The following is a 22,241-nucleotide window of genomic DNA, read 5'->3' on the forward strand; positions in this document are numbered from 1 at the left end:
CCCACAGTCAACCCATCACACCTACGTATTGCATAGAAGAGCGATTAGACTGCATGGGTTATGCACCAGGAGAGAGAAGGGGGGATGTTAAAGCAGGGGGAACAAAGTGATGGGATGAGGTTTGAAAAGAGTTAGAAGGGTCATCCTAATCAGAAATGGTAGCACCTTTTCAAAATTTGAGTAGCAATTACGGGTACTTGTCCCTTGTCAGAAGCTCTGGATGCAAACAGCATGTCCTTAGAGACTGTTCTTCTGCGTATCTGTCTTTGACCACAGTGAGCTTTATATTCATAGTGACACATCAATACAAGTAAACAAATACATAATTCAAAATAAATTATTAGTACAGCTGCTTGAGCGGGTTGTATTGGAAGCTGCTATAGTCATGTCAGGTTTATGACAATGAAAACAATTCTGGTTTATTCACAGATCCTAAGTAAATCCTTAAGGGGAAAAAAAAAAAGTATGTTGCCAACATTCTTCCACCCACACATCTATCCAGAGACCAAACTGAAACAAATGCTGGTGGAAAACAACCTGTATTTCTGATATAGTACTGTGTTTTCTGAAACAGTACTGTTACTGAGCCTTAGTTGTCTCTAACAGGGATGCAAGTCAGGATGTAGTTTGCTGTTATGTCACTTTCAGTAAATGAACCGTGTTACATTTTTCAGTGGTGAACTGTTTCAAATGCAAAAAATAAAAAAACGGTTTAAGTTTTAGCAACTATTAGCAGGGGACTTATAAAGACAGACAAGCTAGAAATGTTTGGAGTTACACAGGTACATTTTGTGAAAAAAATCAATGCAAATTAAAAAAAAAAAAAGGGAAAAAAATTATGCCTAACTTCAAGAATAAGCAATAGCAAAACAGCATTTGTAATCTCTGGAAGCATTATTCTACAGACCCATCATTTTAGCAAAACTAAGAGTGTACTAAAAGCTTTTAAAAAAAGTTTTTTTCCACTTTCTTGTGGCAGAAGGAAAAAAAGAGATAGGAAAACAGGGAACAACAGAAGAGCACAGGGAACCACGTCTTTCTGTTGCCTTTATTATACACCCTAACAATAATAACAGCGTGATGAAATGTTCCTGGATCTTTAGTTCTTGTGGACCACAGCACCTCAAACCTAATTATGATTCCAGATTTTGTGAGGTAGTGTAATGCCTTAATCATTGAGAGGAAGTAACAGGTTTTATTTTCTAAACAATAAAAAAAATTTCCAGAAAATAATATGGTGCCATTAAGTGACAGAAAAGGATTTGCCTTATAAAATAAACCAGTGAACAGGCAGGAAGAAAACTGATTGAAGAAAAGTTTTAAGACACAACAAACATACGAGGGCATGATTTGCTGCTGTGTTGCTCAATTCCAGCTTAATCAAGGGAGTTGTGCTAGCATAAAACAGTCAGGAATCTGGCCCACACTTTAGAGCAATTATATTGTTAATATGCTAATACATCATGCATATTAAAATGTTATAAAATATTGACTTAGATATGCAAGGTTTTATTGTCAATTATAATTAGCTATGAAATTTTATAATGACTAGCAGCAATAATAATAACAATAAGCAAACTGATTGAGGCCAAGATGTCTGGAATATTTTGGGGGGTTTATTTTAAATGATTTCACGATTGAGGTAAAATAATTAATAGCTCAAATGAAATCCCTCCCTTACTAATAGACAAAACATCAAAATGCTTTCATAAAAATTCTTATTAAACAAGAATTTATTATAAAAGTATTTAAATGTCATAACTTTTAGAGCTCATATTTCTTTCTGGGACTGATTTTCTTAACAGTGCAATTTAATTACTCTTATGTTTCCTTCACAGATAAAATACTGCTGGATATGCTGGATTTGAATCAGTTTCTAGGAGTTTAGCATCAAACCATTCATACTTGCATACCTTCCTCAAGAAGCAAAAAGATGTCCCTAGCATAACAGTATGTAACTTCAAAGAATCCTCTCCTCTGTTTCTCAGCCAGGAAGTACTGTCAGTCTTTGCTATCCAGCAACCTCACTAGAAGCTCAAAGCACGGTACGGAGCAGAGCCTTTATTCTAGAAAGAAATGTCCTTAAAGAAGATTGACTAAAATGATATTCAGTTACAAACCTCTACTCTGGCCTAATCTCATGCTTCAGCCTTACAGAAAAAAAACAGTGGAGATTTTAGATAGTCACATTCTGCTTAGAAGTAGATGAATTCAGCTTATCAAACTAGATAAATACTGTACAGTAGTTTTAAAATTAATCATATTTTCTTCAAAAGTTCTAATGCAAATGCTCAAAGTGCAGACTGCCAATTGTTAGTTCTTCAGTTCAACAATGCACTCATTTTGCTAATATACTATATATTATCAGTAATTAACAAACATACTTCATATGAATTGGTCAAGTATGTTTTCACTAACAGCCCTTGTATTCCTTACTTGAATCCTTACCTGTTTTGTGCCCCAGAAAGCCTTATTCCCTTCTAAAACACCATCTAGTATCCTAACCTTTTGTGTTTTATGCTTTGAACAGAGTTCTCAATTCCAGTATGTTTTTGTGAAATCAACATTTGCAAATCTAGAGCTAAGACATCTAGCCTGGCTTTATAATGCCCTGAAACCAGAAATAAAAGAAGTTAGACTGTTCATGCAAATCTCTCTCCTTTCCCTTGCCATTATTATGTTTATTACCTCCTCTGACTTTTTTTTTTTTTTTTGCACTGAATTACTCAGGTGCTTTATTCACCGCTGCCTTACATGCATTCCTCTGAAATCAGAGGTTGCTAACTTCTATTCAGCATCCCAAACCTGAATTTTAATGCTTGCTCCTGAACTATGGAGACCATTTTATATAGAGATTGTTTCATAAGTACACTCCATTCCCATTCATATTTCCTCATAATATGGCCACTCCCATGCTGTTATCCATGTGGATCAGCTCTCCTGCAATTCTTGAGCTGCGGAAAACACTAATGGGAAAGCTTGTGATACACCTGAGTGCATTTTCATAGCTGAGAACGGCCAACTGTCTTTATGTGATATGCTGGCCCTCCACTGACCAACGGCAAATGCTCTGCAACCCATTAGAATCTATGGAGCTCTGTGTAACCCTGTATTTATGTGCAAATGAAGAAAAACTACCTTACTAAATTCTGTGTTTCTGTGCAAAAATGATGGATTATCTAGTTTGAGTTCCACTAAGCCATAGAAAAAGGGTCAAGTGAAAAAGGTTAATATTCCTATGGTTCTCCTGTTTAAACCTCCATAAAGGCTTATTTCCTTCTCTTTCTAAAACTTACTGAAATTTACTCAGCCCTAAATTAGAGATAATTATATGATGCACCAAAGTAACTCTCTAAAATTTTAGAATTATTGCTAATAATGCCTATAGTCAATTTTACAATAAAAGGCTAAATAAATCTAAACAAACAAAAGCATGAGGAAAGGTATCTATGGCATTAAAAAGTACACTGTAGCTGAAGGCTTATTCTGAAGAGTAATTATATCTCTCTTACTTTTTAATTAGTGTCCTTGTATTTTTTAAAGGAATATACAATATAGATAACTTTAGTAGAGCATGTGCTGGGTGATGATTCAATTACTGTATTTATATTCTTGGTAAACCATAAAGAGTCTTTCTGGCTTTATGCCCTTTCCCATTAGGTGATAAAATTGCCTCATACTTCTTCATTTCTAAAGAATGCAGTTGGTATGGGTAATTACCTTTGTCAGATAGAGCCCACAGCTTTGTCCTTGAGATTCCTATGCTCTATGCTTCGAAAATATTTATTGTGGTCAAATCACCATTTACGTTTCAAGATCTTGTCTATATTTTCATCTATTACTTCGACTAATAATTCACAAGAATTTCTACTAGTTGTGGCAGTGCTGGTACTTTGCCAAGTACTTGGGCGAGGGGCTTAGCTGGCCACTCGTATGTGCTTTGTTTGGCAAGTGAAGAATAATTTGATAAAGCAGTCAATCAAAATGAAAATAACAGCTCCATGACTGCAGTGCCTGGAGAATAAGGAAAACAGAAATTCCATTAAAACCCTTCATTCAGAGATTTAAAACTTGGCTAAAAGCATTGCTCTAGGCTAAGAGAAATATCCTCTCCCAGGCAGCCCTGCACTGGCTTTGGAATTCCCCATCGGACTGATTTGTTGCGTGTCTGTGCATGTGATGCACAGAGTGTGAGAAGAGGGAGAAGTTTTAGAAGAGCCGCCTTCTAATCTGATACAACAGAGCAAACGGACGCACGCTTCATCTCGGTATTTCCCAGTAAGTCTGAAAGGGCTTGAGTCTATACTATCTGTAAAAGAGCCTGCCCATGCTAGAATATGCTCATGGTGGTACCTCACAAACGGTAACTGAGACTCGGCCTGAATGCAGCCTGGGGAATCCAGTGCTGCACATGGTCATAAGAAGGCTAGGAAGAAAATATCAATCTTGAGTAGCCCACTCAATGTTATGTCAGGTGAAGGAAAGCTCAGGGACTTTAAAGGGATCATCACTTAGTTGCCTTTAAAGTTTATGGGCCATGGTTTCTGTTATTTGTTGGTGTGTTCTTCACAAATCTCTGAGGCTGTCAACTGGAATATGTTCAGACTTTTTTTTTTTTTGTTGAAATCTACGGTATCATTCAATGAACTTCTACTATGTAGTACACATATTCTTGAGAAAAGGATTACCTCACTTTTTAAAAAGAGAATTCCAGATAAGCACTGCTGGTAGTGAACGCATTATAATATACCTTCTGTTTCCAAAGAATTCACTAGAGTCCTATATCTCAAGCAGATCTCAGCTACAGTTTAGGAGGAACGAGAACGCAAATACCAGGATATTCATATTTAAACTGGAGGAATGTTGTGCTGCTAAATTGTGCTACTAATACACTTCTTTCCTGCCTAAGTTAAAACAGCTTCTCTGAGATAAGTCTTTGCTTTGGTTTCAAACTACATTAGTTCTCCATTTATTACTTACTAGCAATGACAAGGGCATTTCCTTAGTAATAATGAGACACACAGTAAGGATGCTTGGGAAATATCTGCAATGTGGCTGTTACCGCCATTAGAAGATGGAAATGGAAATCCGTGGACCCAGAGGCAGAAAGAAGAGTTTCATTATTATGTGCCTTATACATGTATGACAATCTGAGAGCTTGAACGATCAGTCCTTCTGAACTCCCTTCAGAACTGTACAAACTGTAGCAAAAACGTTCTGATAAATGAATCACGGTTATTTGATTTTCTTTTAGTAGCTGAGTCGCATTGACAACAGATAACTCGGTAAGTACTGCAAAACCTGTACAAGAAACTGAGAGAATACTGAGGAGGTTAGCCCAGCCTGAACTCTGCTTTGCTTCGCTGCCCAGCAAAATTGCTAACCATGCAAGCAACACAAGCATGTCAATGTGAACAGTGGTTATAGCTATAATTGTAACCTATACAAACTAAAAAGTGTATTTGTGTGTTCAGATGAATGGGATCACGTATAACTATTAGGATCCTGACTTTACTAGACTTTACTGAATGGCAGAAAATTCCATTTCAAAAAAGTACCAAAGAACCAAAGATGTGATGAGCCTTTGTACATACAAAAAAGATGCACCAAAAGAAACGCCTGTAAGTTAATCATTCATTCTTACTGCACTGCAATTCAGGCTCTCAGAGAATGCTTGCATATGCCCCCAGATTCCTTTCCTGTTCAGGTCATAGCTCCAGAGAGCCCAAACATACGAGCAGCATAATCAGCCTTGACTTACAAAGCAAAGCTATATCCATCTCTGTTCTCTCAAGCATCTAGCTAAAATAAACCTCCCAACCTTGGGATACAATTTTAAGCTTACATAAGTTTCAACTACACAGCAAAACAATGAGAAATCTCATTAGTCCAGAATTTGAAGTCTAGAGTCAGTGACAGAAAACAAAGTTCACCTTTTACATCCACAGACCAAAAGGTACGTTCTCAGGGAAAGGTCATTTTGCCAGTGAGCCTGCTTCCTCTAGCCTGTAATCATCTAGATGTTCCTGCTCCTGACTCATTCAGCAGAGTAAACTTGGATGTATGGCAATGTAGAAAGAAAACCTAAGAATCAATTCATAGGTGCAGTAACTTTCAGTATCCCTCTTGCCATGACTGTTAACACATATATTTCTTCTGCGAATCCTAAGCCTGTATTTCAGAGTGATCTTTCAAAGAGGTCAAAGTTCTTCATAAAATCCTCTTCTCTTAAAAATCCATGTGACATAATTCATCAACATAGAGGAGTTACTACATGACCAGAGAGGAAACAAGTTGAACAACAACGAAGCAAAAATTAATTTGACAATGTAAGAAAGAAGTATAAGAAACCATATAATAGAAAAAAACATGCAAAAGGAATGGAACATTTAAGAGTAGACAGACTTAAGGGTAGCAGTTGAGAGGATCAAAGCTGCAGAATGAATTTATCTGCTGTTTTTTCACTAAATTCATGGAAAATGTGTAACTAAATCTGAAATACTGAAACTGTCACCTAAATCACCTCTACCATGTTAATCACTGTCAGTCCAGTCTTTTTCACTGATTGCTCTTTGCATTGTTTTGTCTTTAGTAACCAAAAGAAGATTCAGATGGATGAGGTATTTGAAGAATTATCTCTAGGGTCATACAAAAGAATAACTTTGTCACGGTGACAGCAGAAAACTGCCAAAATTTACCTGTGCTTAAAGCTCAAATTTTTCTGCAGGTAACTTACCAGCACAAAGTTCTGAAATAGTGATTTATATTTTGGCAAAAACTTGGTGTTTATCTATGAAAGCGTTGATACATCAGAGTATATTTAGGATCTACCATGCTGGGTATCAAGAAGAAAAAAACCAGCATCATGGCTTATGATTAGTAAGCAAGTGTAATGACAACGAAGTGGTCTGATCATTGCCCCACAGGAATAGAGGGGAGCCTTGAGCTGAACCCGGAAAGCAGCTAGCCAAGGAAGAGAAAATGCTCCTGTACAAATGGTGCTGACAGATTTATTTTTATGGGAGAGATCAGCAGTCCATTAATATTACTGTCAATGAAAGCATCGTAATGACACACTTTGTATTTTCATTTGCTGCTTGTGTCTGCCTCCCGACAGATTTCTGTTACTTTATAACAGAGATTTTGCTTATTACTGTGTTGGGGGAAAAAAAAAAAAGAAAAGCTCTAAAAATGCCCGTTTTACCCTGCACGACAGTTCCATGAACACATTTAGTTTCTGCATAAGGAGTTTAAAAATAACTTCTCTTAAATAAGCAAAGATAGTAGTCCATGAAATTAAGCTGTTGTTTTCTGTAAATGTCAAATAATTATATTAGGAATGTGAAAATAAGCCATCAGCAGAAACACAAACGCTTAGAACAAGATTGGCATTATTATTGTCATAGCCAGTCTGATAAGAGGCAGTTTTACAATAGTGATAGATGCTGAGGCTCCCATGAAGTCTAATGACAAGGCTGATGTCTTACAAAGTTCTTGAGTATAATAACGTTTTAAAAGTCTGAAGATGCAACAGGCAGACTTGATTCTGATGTGGCTTAGTAAAGTGCACTTCTGTTAACTTTGCTCTGATGCACACGTAAAAGGGAGATCAAAGATGAATTGGAGGAGCTTCTTGAAAAATTATTTTTTATTTTGTTATTTTTTGACTTTTTGGAGGAAACAAAATGTAAAATTACTTCACTTTACATCTTATTATTGCAATGTCTGAAAGCTTTGGATCACAAACTAATAATTCTGCTTTCCATGCCACTGGTAAATCTCATGATCTGACATTCCTCATGTCTTGAGAAAACGGGTATGGAAATTTTATATCTTTCTCCCTTAAAAACATCAAAATTATTAGCTGGCTTGATATCAACCTGAGCAAAACACGCCTTATGAAACCAGAGCTTACTTTCTTTCCTTATGTAGTTTGATTCTCTGTGTCAACTTGGCTTTCCTGCAAGCAGAAAGTATTCTTGCTAATTTATCAACATAGTGTTTGCCTGCAAGATTTAACAGTATCTAACAGGGCACTGCTGGCACTACTGGCAATAAAATACACAAAGTATTAAGGTAGGTCATAGGAATACAGTTTACAGGGGTTGTAAGTTGAGGGCTTAGTTTATGCTCAGACCTATCTTTCTCATTTATGTATGCCATTTCAGTTACCTGTCACAGATTCCTAACGTGCTTGCTTTTGAAAACAAGTACCACAGAAAAATATCAGACAACAAAAATGGGCTAAATAAGCATGGTTTACCCTCCCACTCCTTCTGTTCATAGCTACAGTATTCTTAAGCTGAGTATTAAAAGTTCTGTATCATAATATTATATCCTTTAAAAAAGATACTCTCGGGGAAAAGCAAGCATTAACATCACCCTGTTTTCTACATGCAAGAATTAGCAGCACTGATCATCAGGCTCTGAAGACAAATATTCTTACAACAATGTGTCATGTGTGTATGCACGTATAGAAATTATGCATATACATTGATTGCAGAATAGATACGTCAGCAGAAACATTTCGTAGTTTGTGTTTCAGTTAAGAAGACGACATGGGATGACAGACCTGTGTTCTGACTCTGTTCTTTTGCTGCCATATGTTTATGTCAAAAGTATAGTCGAAAATACAGTGCTAATATTAATAATAAATTATATTCTCATATGTGATCTTGGCATCAGCACTTACAATTCCAAATTAATCAAGAATTCTTCTTAATTAAAATCTAGGACCCGTATTCCCAGACAGGGTGACTCTCCTGGCTCCCACTGACTTAGGTGTACAGACCGGTCACTACAGTTTTGTGGATCTGAACAGTCCATGTTCTTGTCTATAGCTGTATATGAGTAAAGTTATTCACATGGATGAAGTAGGACTACTTTTATGCAACATTACCCATGTGCTTAATCATTTATGGTACTGAAACATAATATCACTCAGCGTTAAAGAACTTCTGGGTTAAGTCTACAATTTACATCTACAATAACAAAGCTTCATTTTTTCTGTCTTAATGTAACTAACTAAATATAAGGCTTTGGGTTTTGGTCTTTTTAAGCATTTTTTAACATTTACCCTGTATACCCTGTACAAACGTATTTATGTATCTCTTCAAAATCTATACTACTGTGTTCACTGAAAAAAATGCAGTTTTGAAAACTAAAAGAAATGGGACTTCAGCAGAAATTAAGTTTTTTTTTCCAAAATTCTGTACTTTAAAAATCCATTGTGTTTTACTTTGTACTGAATTACATACAGTTTCCACTGCACATGCTGTTAAAATTAATTCTAAACCCAAGAGAACTAAAAGTCAGTACACACAAGTACTTACTAGTTTCAGTTGCTACAATAGTTATGTTGTGCCACGTGTTTGTTTCTCTGTCCAGTGGTGTTGCCAAAGTTATTTTCCCATCTTCTGCGTTAATGTTGAACTGCCTCTCAAGGTCAGTATGGCGATCAATGGAAAACCTACAAAACAGACATCCCTGTAATCTACTTAACGAAGTTGGTGTAATCCATATAATCATGAGACAATTTAGGGAGCCCCCCGAGAGCTGCAGTTTTATAGCCAAATGGATTGAGAAGCTCAATAGCATAATAATTCATAAGACAAAATGACAAACTGAGACTAAAAAAACTTAATAATGATTGCCCAAGGAGTAATTAGCTGTATACCCAGTGTGAAGGTCATAAAATGCCCTCAGGTTCACTGGGTAACATCTTTGAAAAACGGTGCTGATCAAGAGTTAATTACACAATCCATCACATTTATTAGACAGTTTCTACGGTATTTCACAGTAACTGATGATAAATTCAACAGTAATGTATTAAGCACACAAAAATGGTGGGCTTCATGGTTATTTTAGAAAGGGCTGAATAATATTATTTTACCAATAAATTTCAGATTAATGAAGCATGAACTATTCACCAAGCATATTATTTGGTCATGGTTCAAGCAGCTCCATGGGCAGAACGCAGTGAATCACCATTTTCCTACAAAACACTTCAAACGCAGAAGGACTGATTGTTTTATGGATTGACATCACTGATTTTTAACAAAACAAGTTTCATCTGACAGGTAGCCAGAGCTTGCAAACATGAACGTCCAGGTAAATTATGCAGCCTAACCAGAGCCAACCTGACAACACAAGTGAGCTGCAGTAGCTTGCTCCAACAGTGCATTAAGCGGGATGATGGTCTAAAATGCAGAACAGGATCTCCAGGAAAGATTTTATGTTTTTCCATTTCCACAGAGTTATTTTATTAATGTATTATTCGCAAAAAGAAAATAAATCACAAAATTAAGCCTTCCAATTTTTTGACAGGAAAGGTATGAAATGAGAGAGTTTAGTGATAAACTATTGATATGGTTCAACAAAAATTGACTTCAAGGGGTTTTACTGAATTCTAATTGTGGATTTATATAAAAGCCTTTTAAGCCTTTGTGTCTATGTATTACAGAACCTAACAGCATGCGCTGACATTTTTTACATCTGTTCTGCATTATATCTAGGCATAATAGGGTGAGTTAGGATACAGTATCAGACTGGATTACATTATATAGTGGTCAGGAAAGTGACTGTCAGTTTCTCATTACATTTCTACTTCTTGCAAATATGCTGTTAAATTCACTGATAAAAGAATAAGAGCATATTTTGCTACAGTGACAATGGCACAGTTATCTGAAAATCAGTTATTCCATTCTGGTTTATGCTTTATCATATGCCATTTCCCAAAAAGGTTCTGATTCGGAAGTTCTTTTATATGCGACAATAAACATATACTGATGCACTCAAACTCGTTCCAGCATTACACAGTTGATTTTGATAGACATAGCATTAGGATCTGATTTCAAATCTTAGGATTACGGCATTCTTTTTTTTATTTCAGTGTCAGATATTTTCATATTTACAATGAAGATACATTACAATTACATTGCTTGTGCAATGCATCCAGCTAGATACAAGTCACTTTAAAAAAATCAGTTCTAAATTATGAAAATTTATCAAAATCTTGAAGTTCGAAGACTCTATTACTAAAGGTAAGGCTAGCATGATCACACTGGTAAGGTACTTAACAGCTAATGGACTTAAGAGTGAACCCCCCTGTTTAACTAGGAAATGGGATTTACTAGACATTTAAGTTTTCTGGTTTTAAACTCTGAGAAGAACTAGTTTTACTCACTTAGAAATTAGTAGTTTGGTTAAGAAGAGTACCACAAAAACCAGGAAGTAAAATTCCAAATACATGTGCCTAAAGCTAGGCACATGCATCTATCTTTGGACATTTAAGTAAACTGATTTTCTAGTGAGCTCCACATATTCAGTTCTTGATGGTTTAATGGGAATTGCACTATCCTCAGCGCTTCTGAAAACCAGGTCACTTGTGTGGAAGAATCAAGCTGTAGGTGCCTAACTTCAGGCAATCATTTTTGAAAATGTATCTTAACCTTATTTTGATGTCTCCCTAGTTCCAATTAAAGTATTAGAAGTAAAATTCTGGTACTGGTGAAGTTAGTAAAAAATATCTTACAGACTTTCACAGGTTTAAGATTTCACTCAAGAAAACAGAAGACAGACAGCAATGAAGATAACTTTAAGATATCATGACTTAAACCCATCTTTTAATTCTTGATGTTTATGTAATGATGCAGAAAGAACTCTGCTGATATCAAACATTTATGAATTTTTTACAGTTGACAAATGAAATAAAATATGAAAAGCTTATATGCTATTTAATGTTTAGTTGACCTGGGCTTGACATAAATTCCAGTGAGATAAGGCACAGTTCTTCTCTAAGGATCAATCCTTTTTTAAACTTCCACTCACAGTCCTCTTGCAGTACATTTTTTGAAGTTATAAAACTGTGAGTGTAACATCTGTGAGTTTATTATATTGCATTTCATCTCATCCCAGAAGTATTTATTCACAACGCAAAACCAGCATTCAAAATGAAAGATTTTTAACATAAGTTACATAGCTTTACAAGACTACAAAGAGGTAAAGCCCTCTCCTGATTTTAATTTGATAAATATTTGGTACAAAAATAAGAAATAAAATCTGTAGTGTCATAAACCTGGGAAAACTAATAGTACATTTGCAGTTTCCTTCTCATGATAATGGTATTGTAACTCTTTTTAATGGGAATGCATTGTCAGATCCATAAGCTATACATAAAACATACATTTCTCTAAAAATGAGAAAAGAATATCTTGGGAAATAATGTCTTTTGAAATTGCCATAAACCCAGAACAGGTTATTGAAAAGTTTTGGTTAGTTTATGGGTCTGTAATGGCAATTATAGGAACAACCCCACAGTGGTTTAACAGAAGACTTAAAGTGATTCTCAATCCTGCTCCTGCACTATTGCTATTGCTGTTATGACTTAATTTGATCTATTCTTATTTGCACCAATGTAAACAAGAGCAGAAATCCTTTTTTTGCTGCACCTGCTGAGATTTGAATCACAGTACTGATACCTCATCAGTGGTAAATCACCATTGTTTATTAATGCCAGGCAGATCGGACATGCTACTTAGTAACAGATAAACAGCTGTACCATTAGGGAGGCAGAAAATAATCGTATCTAGGTTTTTAAGGCCTGCTGTGAATTAGGAAAATGATCAACTGCTGCCAAAGATGAAATCTCTGTCGATATGAACGGGGAAAACCTGCCACAGCAGAGCTTATCTCTCCACAGAGAAAGACACTGAAGGGCAGCGATTTATAGGAGGGCAGATACAGTATAGGAAGAAAGATTATTACTCATGCTTTTTTTCTACGCACTTGAATGATGCTTTATCCAAGATAATTTACTGCAGATAAGTGGACCACGGTTATAAAACAACAGAAACATGGAATAAGTACTACTGGAATCAACAGATTTGTATGCTAATAGATAATGATCTTTCAAGCCCAATTATACTATAAGCCAGAATGTACCACCCTTGCTAAATAAACTACAGTAAAGCTTTACAACTAGCTTAGCTGAATTCACTGGGTCCCTTTCTCAAGAGAGATGTACGCGGTCTGGCTGTGGTAAGTTGTCAACCGCCGACACATGCTTCTCAAATGACTAGGCTAGAAAAAGACCGTGCTGACAATTATCAGCCAAATTCACAAATCCTTTTCATCATCAGGCTTAAAAGTGAGCCAGGCCCTTAAGCAACATGCACAGCAGAAAGGCAAATAAAGATAAATAAATCTTGCTACTTATTTTGAAAACACTGGGCTATGAGAGATACGATATAGTTAGACTAACCTAACAACTGATATGAAGAGGTAGTTCATATTCATTGGAGAAAGGCGTAATGAAAGCATAACTCAGCCGAATATCACATTATCACTTAGCCATTCAAAGATGCCTTTGATTATCCACAGTTAGGGCTCAACAACAATGAGAAAAGTCCCATCTAACATATGCATCCTCTAGTCCCACCCATCTAAAGGTGCCTAAATTTCTTTGGCTGAAACAGAGATTTCAGACTAATGATGACTGCCAAAACTCCACATTTGACACAAGACACTGCTAAATACCCTCTGCAGGTATTTCCATAAGGTGGGCACAGTCAGAACCAGACTGGTAACCCATCTATACACCTGCCTGTAAATCTATGATGGGCTTCATACCTTTTAGATCAAGTGATGGAAAGATCAGAGAATATGTTTCATCTCTTCTAAGCAACCATAAAAACCAAAGTACTGTTGTATTAGATAGAAATCAGGTTAAACTTTTTTAAAATAAAATAAAAAAAAAAAAAAATAAGTAGGAGAAGCTTCTTTCCAGGCTGTTTTCTATATCCTCTTTTTTAAACTCTTTTAATGTCTTGTCTCATGACACAATTATCAGACTACTTCCACTTTCGGAGGTATCTAAGTTTTTATTTCATTTATGGTACTGCAATACCCTTGAGTTTCCTGAGTTTTTGTGTATAAGACTAATGTGCAGCAGATGTGGTATTGGTAGCACACAAGGCAATTCATATTTTCATTTGCGTTGCTAGGGTTTTTATAACAAATGTACACAAAAGCTCTAACCAAAATATTGATCAAACAGGTATCTACTGAAAAATACAATTTCCTTGAAATGCAATTGGTGGTTGTCTCATAAAATTCTGTTTTAAATAAAAAAATACATTAAAAATGGCTAGGCAAGGTTAGAACAGTCCATTATTTTTAGAACAGAATGTTTTAATTCTGGTTTTCAAACTTTTAATTTGTTTAGTATTTTTGAAAGTGTATCATAGAACATGTACATAAAATTTGTATCATGTATGTGATACAATAACAGAATAAACACTTGAAATGCACAATCAAAGTGAAACATTCTAATCCAACAAAACAATGCTTCCACATATTTTTGTTAGAACCTGCCATCTTCCAATTTTGTTCCAAATTGGAAAGAAACTGCATTTCTGCTCCTACTTGCCTCTGATGAATATTTTTGCTCTCATAATAGCAGGATTACTAACTTGAAATCTTTTTTTTTCCTTAAAATATTTTTCATGTCAGAAATGAAAAAAAAAAAGGAATTTGGACTTACCAGAGCTATCCCAGATAAAGCCAAATTAATCAAATGAGCAAACAGCAAAAAAAAAGTTGCATAGAAAATTGAGCTCTGTATATTCCTTAATTAGCCATCAAGCCAATACGATAGAAAAACTAAATCTTATAATGTATTGCATGTAATATTTTTAAAGAAGATATAAGTCACACTAATTAATAATATTTTTGTTTAAATGTAATTAATTATGGCCAATTCTCTTTTATGTATATCAATTGTTTCTATATGGCTTGATAAGTAATAACATTCTAATTCAGTTTGTACGTGTAAAGTATTTTTGCTTTTAGAAGTTCGAAAATATCTTGATCTATAATCCATCAAAAAAATGGAATTAAGTAATAGTTAAATTTTTCAGGCTTGGACAGAATAAAGAGGCTCAATTTTAGGACATGGGTAGGCTTGTGGCTGGTCTAAATTATTAGGAGTTTAGGGCAGGACTAGAAAAGAATTCCAGGGAAACAGAACAAGACTGGAAAAATAGCCAAGGTAAATCTAAAGCAGAGTTGAAGCCAGGCTGAGATGAGGAACAAAGGGGACACAATCAAGAGGCAGAGGAGCACAGGACTGAGCCAAGAGCAAAGCAAAACAGGGTAGAGAGAAGGAACTAAGGTTAAACTGAAAGAGAAATGACTATTGAGCTGGAATAAAGGAAGAAAGCCAACTCGCTGCCACCATGGCTGGTTTCACAAGATCCTGTCTTTGTATCAGCGGTGCAAGCCCCTTTTCACAGGTGTCAGTGGACAGCAGTAATAAAATCAGGGGTGGAGTCACTGCTTAAATTGTTTATGTAACATTTTTCTAACCTGTGTAACTACCCTCATTTATTTCTCATTTTTAAGATCAGATTACCATCTTTGATCATCCCAAGAGCTTCTCTGGTAAGAAAATAAATTTTGTGCCTATTGACACCGTCTGGGTTGCGTGCTGCATTAGAAAATACATTATCCAATTAATTTGTATAGAAATCTGTGACAGTCAATGCTACGTTTAGCTAGTTTTGAAAGGATGACCTAAAAATGAGAGACTCCAACACCCTCTCCAACATCTTCATACACAAGTTATAATCCATCCGAACACATTGGCAATTCTGAATTTCTAATTCTGAAAATACTGGAATATGATATGCAACATGTAGGCCCCCTAAATAAAGGTTTAAAGTTTGGCTCTGTGACAAACCTGATGTAAATGACGATGATTAGAAAATAGTCTTAACTGATAGATTATAACAATTAGTATCATCCTCACAATGCTGAGGACTGCTTGCGTAGCTTAAATTCCCTAAGGCAAGAATATACAGTGATGATTATTATTAAATAGACTTTCTCTAAATATACCTTTACTATGAATGTGACATTTTGGAGTTTGTTTTCATAATGCTTTTAACAGGCAGTATTATACACAGCAAAATGTGTTTGGGGAACGCTTGCATCATTCCATACTAACCATTACAAAGAGGGAGGGGAAGATGTGTGCTCATCAAAATGAGATAGAGAACACCGATCTGATGAAAGTGGAATAACAGATTTTGTTCAAGTTAGATCAAAAAGGGAAAATACTGTAAATCAAAGGTGCAAAAGTCATATGGGCATAATAATCTCTGATTTTCCGTCTTTAAACCAGGAATGGGTTTAGCCAAGGGAATACAAAATATGTTTTGGAAACCTTACAGCTACACAGAAGAAACTCAGTATTGTTAGTGCAGACACTAGCGGATTATTTAAAGTAACTACAGAGATACACATTGATGATTCAACCCCATCTGACCTCATACACCCTATTTCTTATTTTCATTGCACACCTGCTGTTTCATAAGACTACTCGTGTGGCAAGGAGCATTTTTGTGATTTTGAAAATTATCTGAACTGATAAATCTAACATAATAAAACAAATCCTATACAAGTACTTTCATAAAAATAGACTGGCATGAGAACAGTGTCATACAATGTATAGGAAAATATACTTAGTATTCTGCCAGTAGTTTTTTCAAAGAGAACTTTAAAGCAGCACTACCTTATAGGACTGGAAGACACGTCAGGGTCATGGGCAGTCACCTGGCCAATCACAGAGTTAATGGCAGCATTTTCATGCACTTCCAGTAGGTAAGTAGGTGATGAAAAGACTGGCGGCTCATCAGCATCCTCTACTACAATTTTTACCGTTGCTGTATCCTTGAATGGTCCTCCACTGATGAAGCGAGGATCAATATGAATGTTGGCTGCTTCTACCTTCAGAGTATAGGATTTTTTGGTCTCAAAGTCCAGTGGCTGTTAAGAATGACAAAGATAAATCTCTTTTACTAATGGCCACAGAGAAAGAACAAATGAATATAATGCTGATGGATGAAAGTTATGTGCATTTGAGCACATTCAGTGAGTTTTAATGCAATCACTTCCCACTCCCAGAAATCCAACCTGCAAATTTTCTAGGCATATATTGATATCTGTTTATTAACCAGCCTCAGAGAAAACAAGACTCTTTGTTTTCTTGCTTTTCACAAGAAATTTACCAAAATATTCTCTCTCATGAATTATACCATTACAATTACATATCAGATAAATACTACAAATTTGTTGGTGATGACACGACTCGCATACTAATCATGCACTTAATCAGTGCTTTGTTAGTTGCAGATAAGAAAAAAAATTATACTAGCTCCACAAAGAATAAATATTTTATTACTTCCAGAACAATGTGAGAAATGCGAAGAACTAGCAATTATTATTTGTTGGACATGAGAGGCATTATGTGGAAAAATGTAGAGCTAATCATGTAAGAAAGTACTTCAGTATTATTGCACTTCAGGTAACTCTGCATTTCTGTTTATAAGGGTAAATGAGGTAGACATCTCTCAGGAATTTCTTAAAACTGTAGCAATTCCTATTTCTGTATCTTATTTTTCTTTCAGAGAAAGAAACACGATAGCGATTACTTTATTCTATCAATATACCTGCCATGTCACCATTGTTTTTACTTTTTTGCAGTTCCATATTAAAACATAAAAGATGAAAACACTGGGGATTTAAAGGAATGATATACCAAATCTGCGACACTTCTGAATATTAGAATTTTTCATTATAGGAGATTCAAGTTTGTGTCTTGAAGCACATCAGTATATTCACTATATAATTCTCTTGTGTCTCACAATGATTCAAATTTCAAAGATGCAAATTGCCAAGCATTGGAAAGATATTAAGATTTGCATTACAATGTCCCAGGGATAAAAAGAAAAGGACATAGAAACTCTGAATCTGCAATGCAAATACCAGCAAGAGCACAAATAGGGACCTTCAGGAAGTCTGTCAAAGCCTTCAATATGTATACTTCCAAATTTTGTTGATTTTTTTCAGGTATGAATCGAGCTCTAATGGGATTTGCTCTTTCTCACAAATTCTAGTAAACATGAGAAAACCTTGCTTCTTTAGCGGCTCTTGAATTAGTAAGCTTTTGTAATTATGAATGGTGATTTATAAATCAGCATATTCACAATTTGCCAATCATAGCTCCTATATAATTTTTTCAATTGCTTTTCATATGCTTTACAGAAATGACAGCACCCCAATACATTTAGTCATGCTTAATCAGAATATCATATTGAAAATTTACTCTGCATTGTCTAAACCCCATGAATTTATGCTGGAGAAAATCTGTTGGTGAACAGTACCCTCCATACATCATCTACTCTAGTAGAACCGAAATGATTATTGCTGTCAAAATGAATATATGAAACAACATTATGTTAGAGATTCAGTTATGAAATAAAGCCAAGGGAACTGGGGCAAAAGGCTAATTGCCTTAGTTTACAAAAGAGGCCACAGCATACAATAAATAACAGTAAGGAAGATTGGGGATGTATATCATAATTTTCTCTTTAGGAAAACAGATCTAAATTTAGATAAATATGCATAATTTTATTATACAACTACAGTGTTGATCTCACTGAGAAACAGAAAATATAAACTTTTGATGGGTACTCTGCCTGACCTCTTTAATTACAGGTACAAGTTGAATATTAATTACCTGTACTCACTGGATTCTTCTTTTTTCACTGCAATGTCATGTTCTTGGTTTTGGTTGGGGTTTTTTTTGGTTGGGTTTTTTTTTGTGGTTTTTTGTTTTGTTTTTTTTTTTTAAACAAAGATTCTTTGAGAGTGCTCTGTGCTACATATTTAAAACCCTCTATGCCAGTCTTATAAGATGTATTCATATCCTTTTTTGGAACACAGCATGAGAATCGTCTCTTTTCTCCTTCCCCAGAAAACAATGAAAATTAAATCTGCAATTAATGTTTCATTGACTTTACTAGCCAAGTTTTATTCCAGATACGCTGTCTCTCCCAATATTTCTGTATATAATTGAGTAAATGGGTGGTCCTTCTGTTGTGTACATGCAGATACCTCATCTTGCCTACATCAAGACTGTGCAAGCATAGAAAAGGTAGAGTTGTAGCCTTCTTTGGGGCCTGAATTTGGTACTTCTCATGTGAAATGGTACTGCCCTTGGTAAAGTTCACTGAAATCACTGTTCATTGAGCAAAGAGACTTCAACATGAGAAAAGGTGGAAGACTAAGCCTCTCACACATAATGTAATTTAAATAATACACTATGATTTTTTTTTTCTCTGAACAGTATTTGACCAGCTATACAGCAAATGAAAAAATAGAGAAAAGGTATTTGATGAATATTCAGCCAAGATTTTACGGAATTTTATACCGCTAACAAAGCAGATTCTAATCTACTCTTCTCCTTTGGAACCAAGAAAGTAAAACCTATATGATTTGACCACATGGAAGCCCAGATAAGATTAACACATTCCCAGCACTGAAAGTACTTCCATGGACGTCTCCCCAGATGTCACCTAAATGGCAGTTTTGAGGGACATGGCTAATACATCCCTTTTTATCACTTCACTGGCTTGACACCTCATCCATAGATAAAAGAATCATTAGAATCCAGCATCTAGTCACAGAGTACAGTCTGGCTGCCTAGTTGTATGCACAATAAACATTTTTTAACAGAGATATCATTTACCTTTCTCACTCTAATAATGCCGTCCTGAGTTTGGGCATCTGTAGTAATTTCAAATATATCCATTCCATCTCCTTCAATAATATCATAGGATGATTTAGCATTTTCTCCAATATCCAGGTCATTTGCTTTCACCCTTCCTATTGGTTCACCAAGAGCAACATCTTCCATTACTGAGAAGTGATACAGACCTTACGAATAAGAAGAAAAGACTAAACATTACACCCGATTCCAGTATCTCTGGTGTGCTCGTCATTTGTTAATGCTTCTCCAATGCAAACTCTCGAGATGGGCAACTGACACAAATGACATTTACACAAGTTATTTACTGAAAGCAGCAAAATGTGTTCCTTATATAGGAATATTCAGTTTACTGTATGTGAATGTTCTTTTCGTTACAGTAGTATCCTGCTTCTTCCTTGCAGGGATGCTTAGTGTTGGCAAACATACATAGTGAGCTACTTTCAACACTGAAAGCATGCAACGTTCTCTGCTGCAGACACTGTTGAATTACTGTTTTATTTACAGGCTTGTAGTTAGAATTCAGCTATGAAACTTTGGCTTTTACTTTGTAGAAAACTGGTCTAGTACTTGAAAGATGCCTTATGCGATTTCAGATCTTTACTATTTTTTTGACCCTTTGATTTGGTTTTGTTTAACCCCTTCCACCTCCTGTTTGTGGTAAGAAACTAATTAAGAAACATTCAAGGAAACTCCCCAAATTCACGTTTTAAGGGAAACAATAACTTTCCATAGCAATCATTACCGTACTTCCTATTTGGTCGTAGGGTAAGACTAAAATCCACTAGAAAGTACTATTCAAATTGTCAGCATTTTATTTTCTATAATACTTGCTTCAAACCTTCTGACCTAATAAGTGTCAAAAATCTTTTTAGAACTTGTAATATATTATTTTAGGTAAGCGTTTTAGTAAGAGAACTCAAAATACCCATTCTGCTATTTATCTCCCATTTCTTAACAGTACTCCTGAAAAACAGAAGACAAATGCATGCTTTACTTCAGAAATTCTTTATGGGGTGCCTATTTTTTAACCTCTTGGTAATTTACACTTACTGAAGCTATGGTTAATACATGAGTTAATCAACTGCAGTGCTACTTAGTAGTTAAATAGTCAAAAGGAATTCAAGGTTAGCAGGTAAGACCATTAAAATAGTTTTTGACAAAGGGTTCCAGACTTGTTCTTTTCTGTCCTCACAGTTGTTCTAAAGACAACGTGTGGTTTTTACTGTTACGTGCACGTAGTATTCTTCTAAACCCAAAATGTTCTGGAGTTATTGCTTTACATGTTTGTAGGCTGATTGCAGTAGCAACAGTTGAAAGTAGGAAGGAAACTGTGAGGAATTCACAAATACATATATTAACTATACATATAGTCTATCCCAAAGTGACTTTTTTTTTTGTTGTTTAATGTTTCTCAGCTAAGTTATTAGAGATAATTTGGAGATCATCAAGATTCCTCAAGAATATTCATAATGGCTTACAAACAATGAGCAGCCAAAGCAATCAAGTGCCTCAGGAGACTAAATTATGTGCTCATAATTTATACTGCTGTCCACACTTTCTGGTTTGAATCTCCTGACACACTTGATTGCATTTTTAAGTTGGTATTTTTCTCTCAGATTTATTAAGATAGTTTACCAAATACTGTAAAAAAATCATTATGATGCAGCTGACTCTTTTACACAAATTGCTCTCAAGAATTATGAATTGTCCTGTCAAGATGCCAAAGTGCAGGGCTGACCAAAAATCCACATTACACATCTTTGAAAACCCTTGGTTTTCACAGCAGCACACAGTTCTTCTCAGTACAATTCTATGGTAAACTGCCAGGTTAAAAACTTCTGTGACTTATAAAATGCTGCTAAAATTATTTCAAAGAGATCACAGAAGTAGTGAAAGTTCATCTTTTTCATTTCTAAAACCCAGGAGGCTAACGCTCTTTGAAATCAAACCATAAATATACATTTCTGTCCTGCCTGGAAACAATAAACCGATAAAACACACCGCTTTCTGAGTTCATTACAATTTATTGCGAAAGCAGCATGTATTACATCTTATGAATTTCTATTTCATTCTGGTTAGGCTCTGTTGTAAGTTTGATCCTTTCTTATTTTCCTTTCCAGGCAAATACAAACTGTGCTTCAGTGGTGTAAAAAATGTTAAAGACTTGATCAGATCTTGTGTAAGGCCAGAGTCATGACTAATCTGTAATGCTAGGCAGCATGCTATGAATACTTAGTTTTAAAAGGCAGAATTTGTAGTAGCATCCAGTTACAATATTTATTATGGTTCACCCTCATTAAATGCAGTATACACATAATACAAAGCTTAGTACATGCAGGTTTTTTTCTAATGACGTTGCCTAACTATCAGTGTTATAACAGGGTGGTTGTTCCTAGACGGTAGGTTGAATTCTGCACTGGAATGCACTAGCTGTAACAGGTTCAGAGTCACTCTCTGCTGAAGGAAGATTAATCTATATTTTCCATATAGAAAATACATTTCAGGGATCTGTGATGCAGTCTTCCCTATGCTACCCAGTCAGTATGTTGCTGTATCCAAACTACAGGAGAACAGATTTGAGTAAACTGTCAGGGACAGTACAGTTTTATCTCCATATGCATTCGCTCCT

General features: G+C 35.4%; 1 protein-coding gene across 4 annotated transcripts in view; it reads right to left on the reverse strand.

Annotated features, from left to right (window-relative positions):
- The window catches only part of CDH8 (cadherin 8), a 149,735-nt gene that overhangs the window by 40,651 nt on the left and 86,843 nt on the right, over window positions 1–22,241 (reverse strand). For 3 of the 4 annotated variants that reach the window (XM_035891509.1, XM_035891510.1, XM_035891511.1), the window contains 3 exons: window positions 19,592–19,779; window positions 16,574–16,827; window positions 9,333–9,469 (listed from right to left, as the gene is read on the reverse strand). In XM_035891509.1, the coding sequence (XP_035747402.1) occupies window positions 9,333–9,469; window positions 16,574–16,827; window positions 19,592–19,779 (579 nt within the window). Of the gene's footprint in view, window positions 1–9,328; window positions 9,470–16,573; window positions 16,828–19,591; window positions 19,780–22,241 lie in introns of all 4 variants that reach the window. The other variant, XM_035891512.1, reaches the window with a different exon arrangement.

Source organism: Egretta garzetta, unplaced genomic scaffold, assembly GCF_000687185.1.
Source record: "Egretta garzetta isolate BGI_Z169 unplaced genomic scaffold, ASM68718v1 scaffold23, whole genome shotgun sequence".
NCBI lineage: Eukaryota > Metazoa > Chordata > Aves > Pelecaniformes > Ardeidae > Egretta > Egretta garzetta.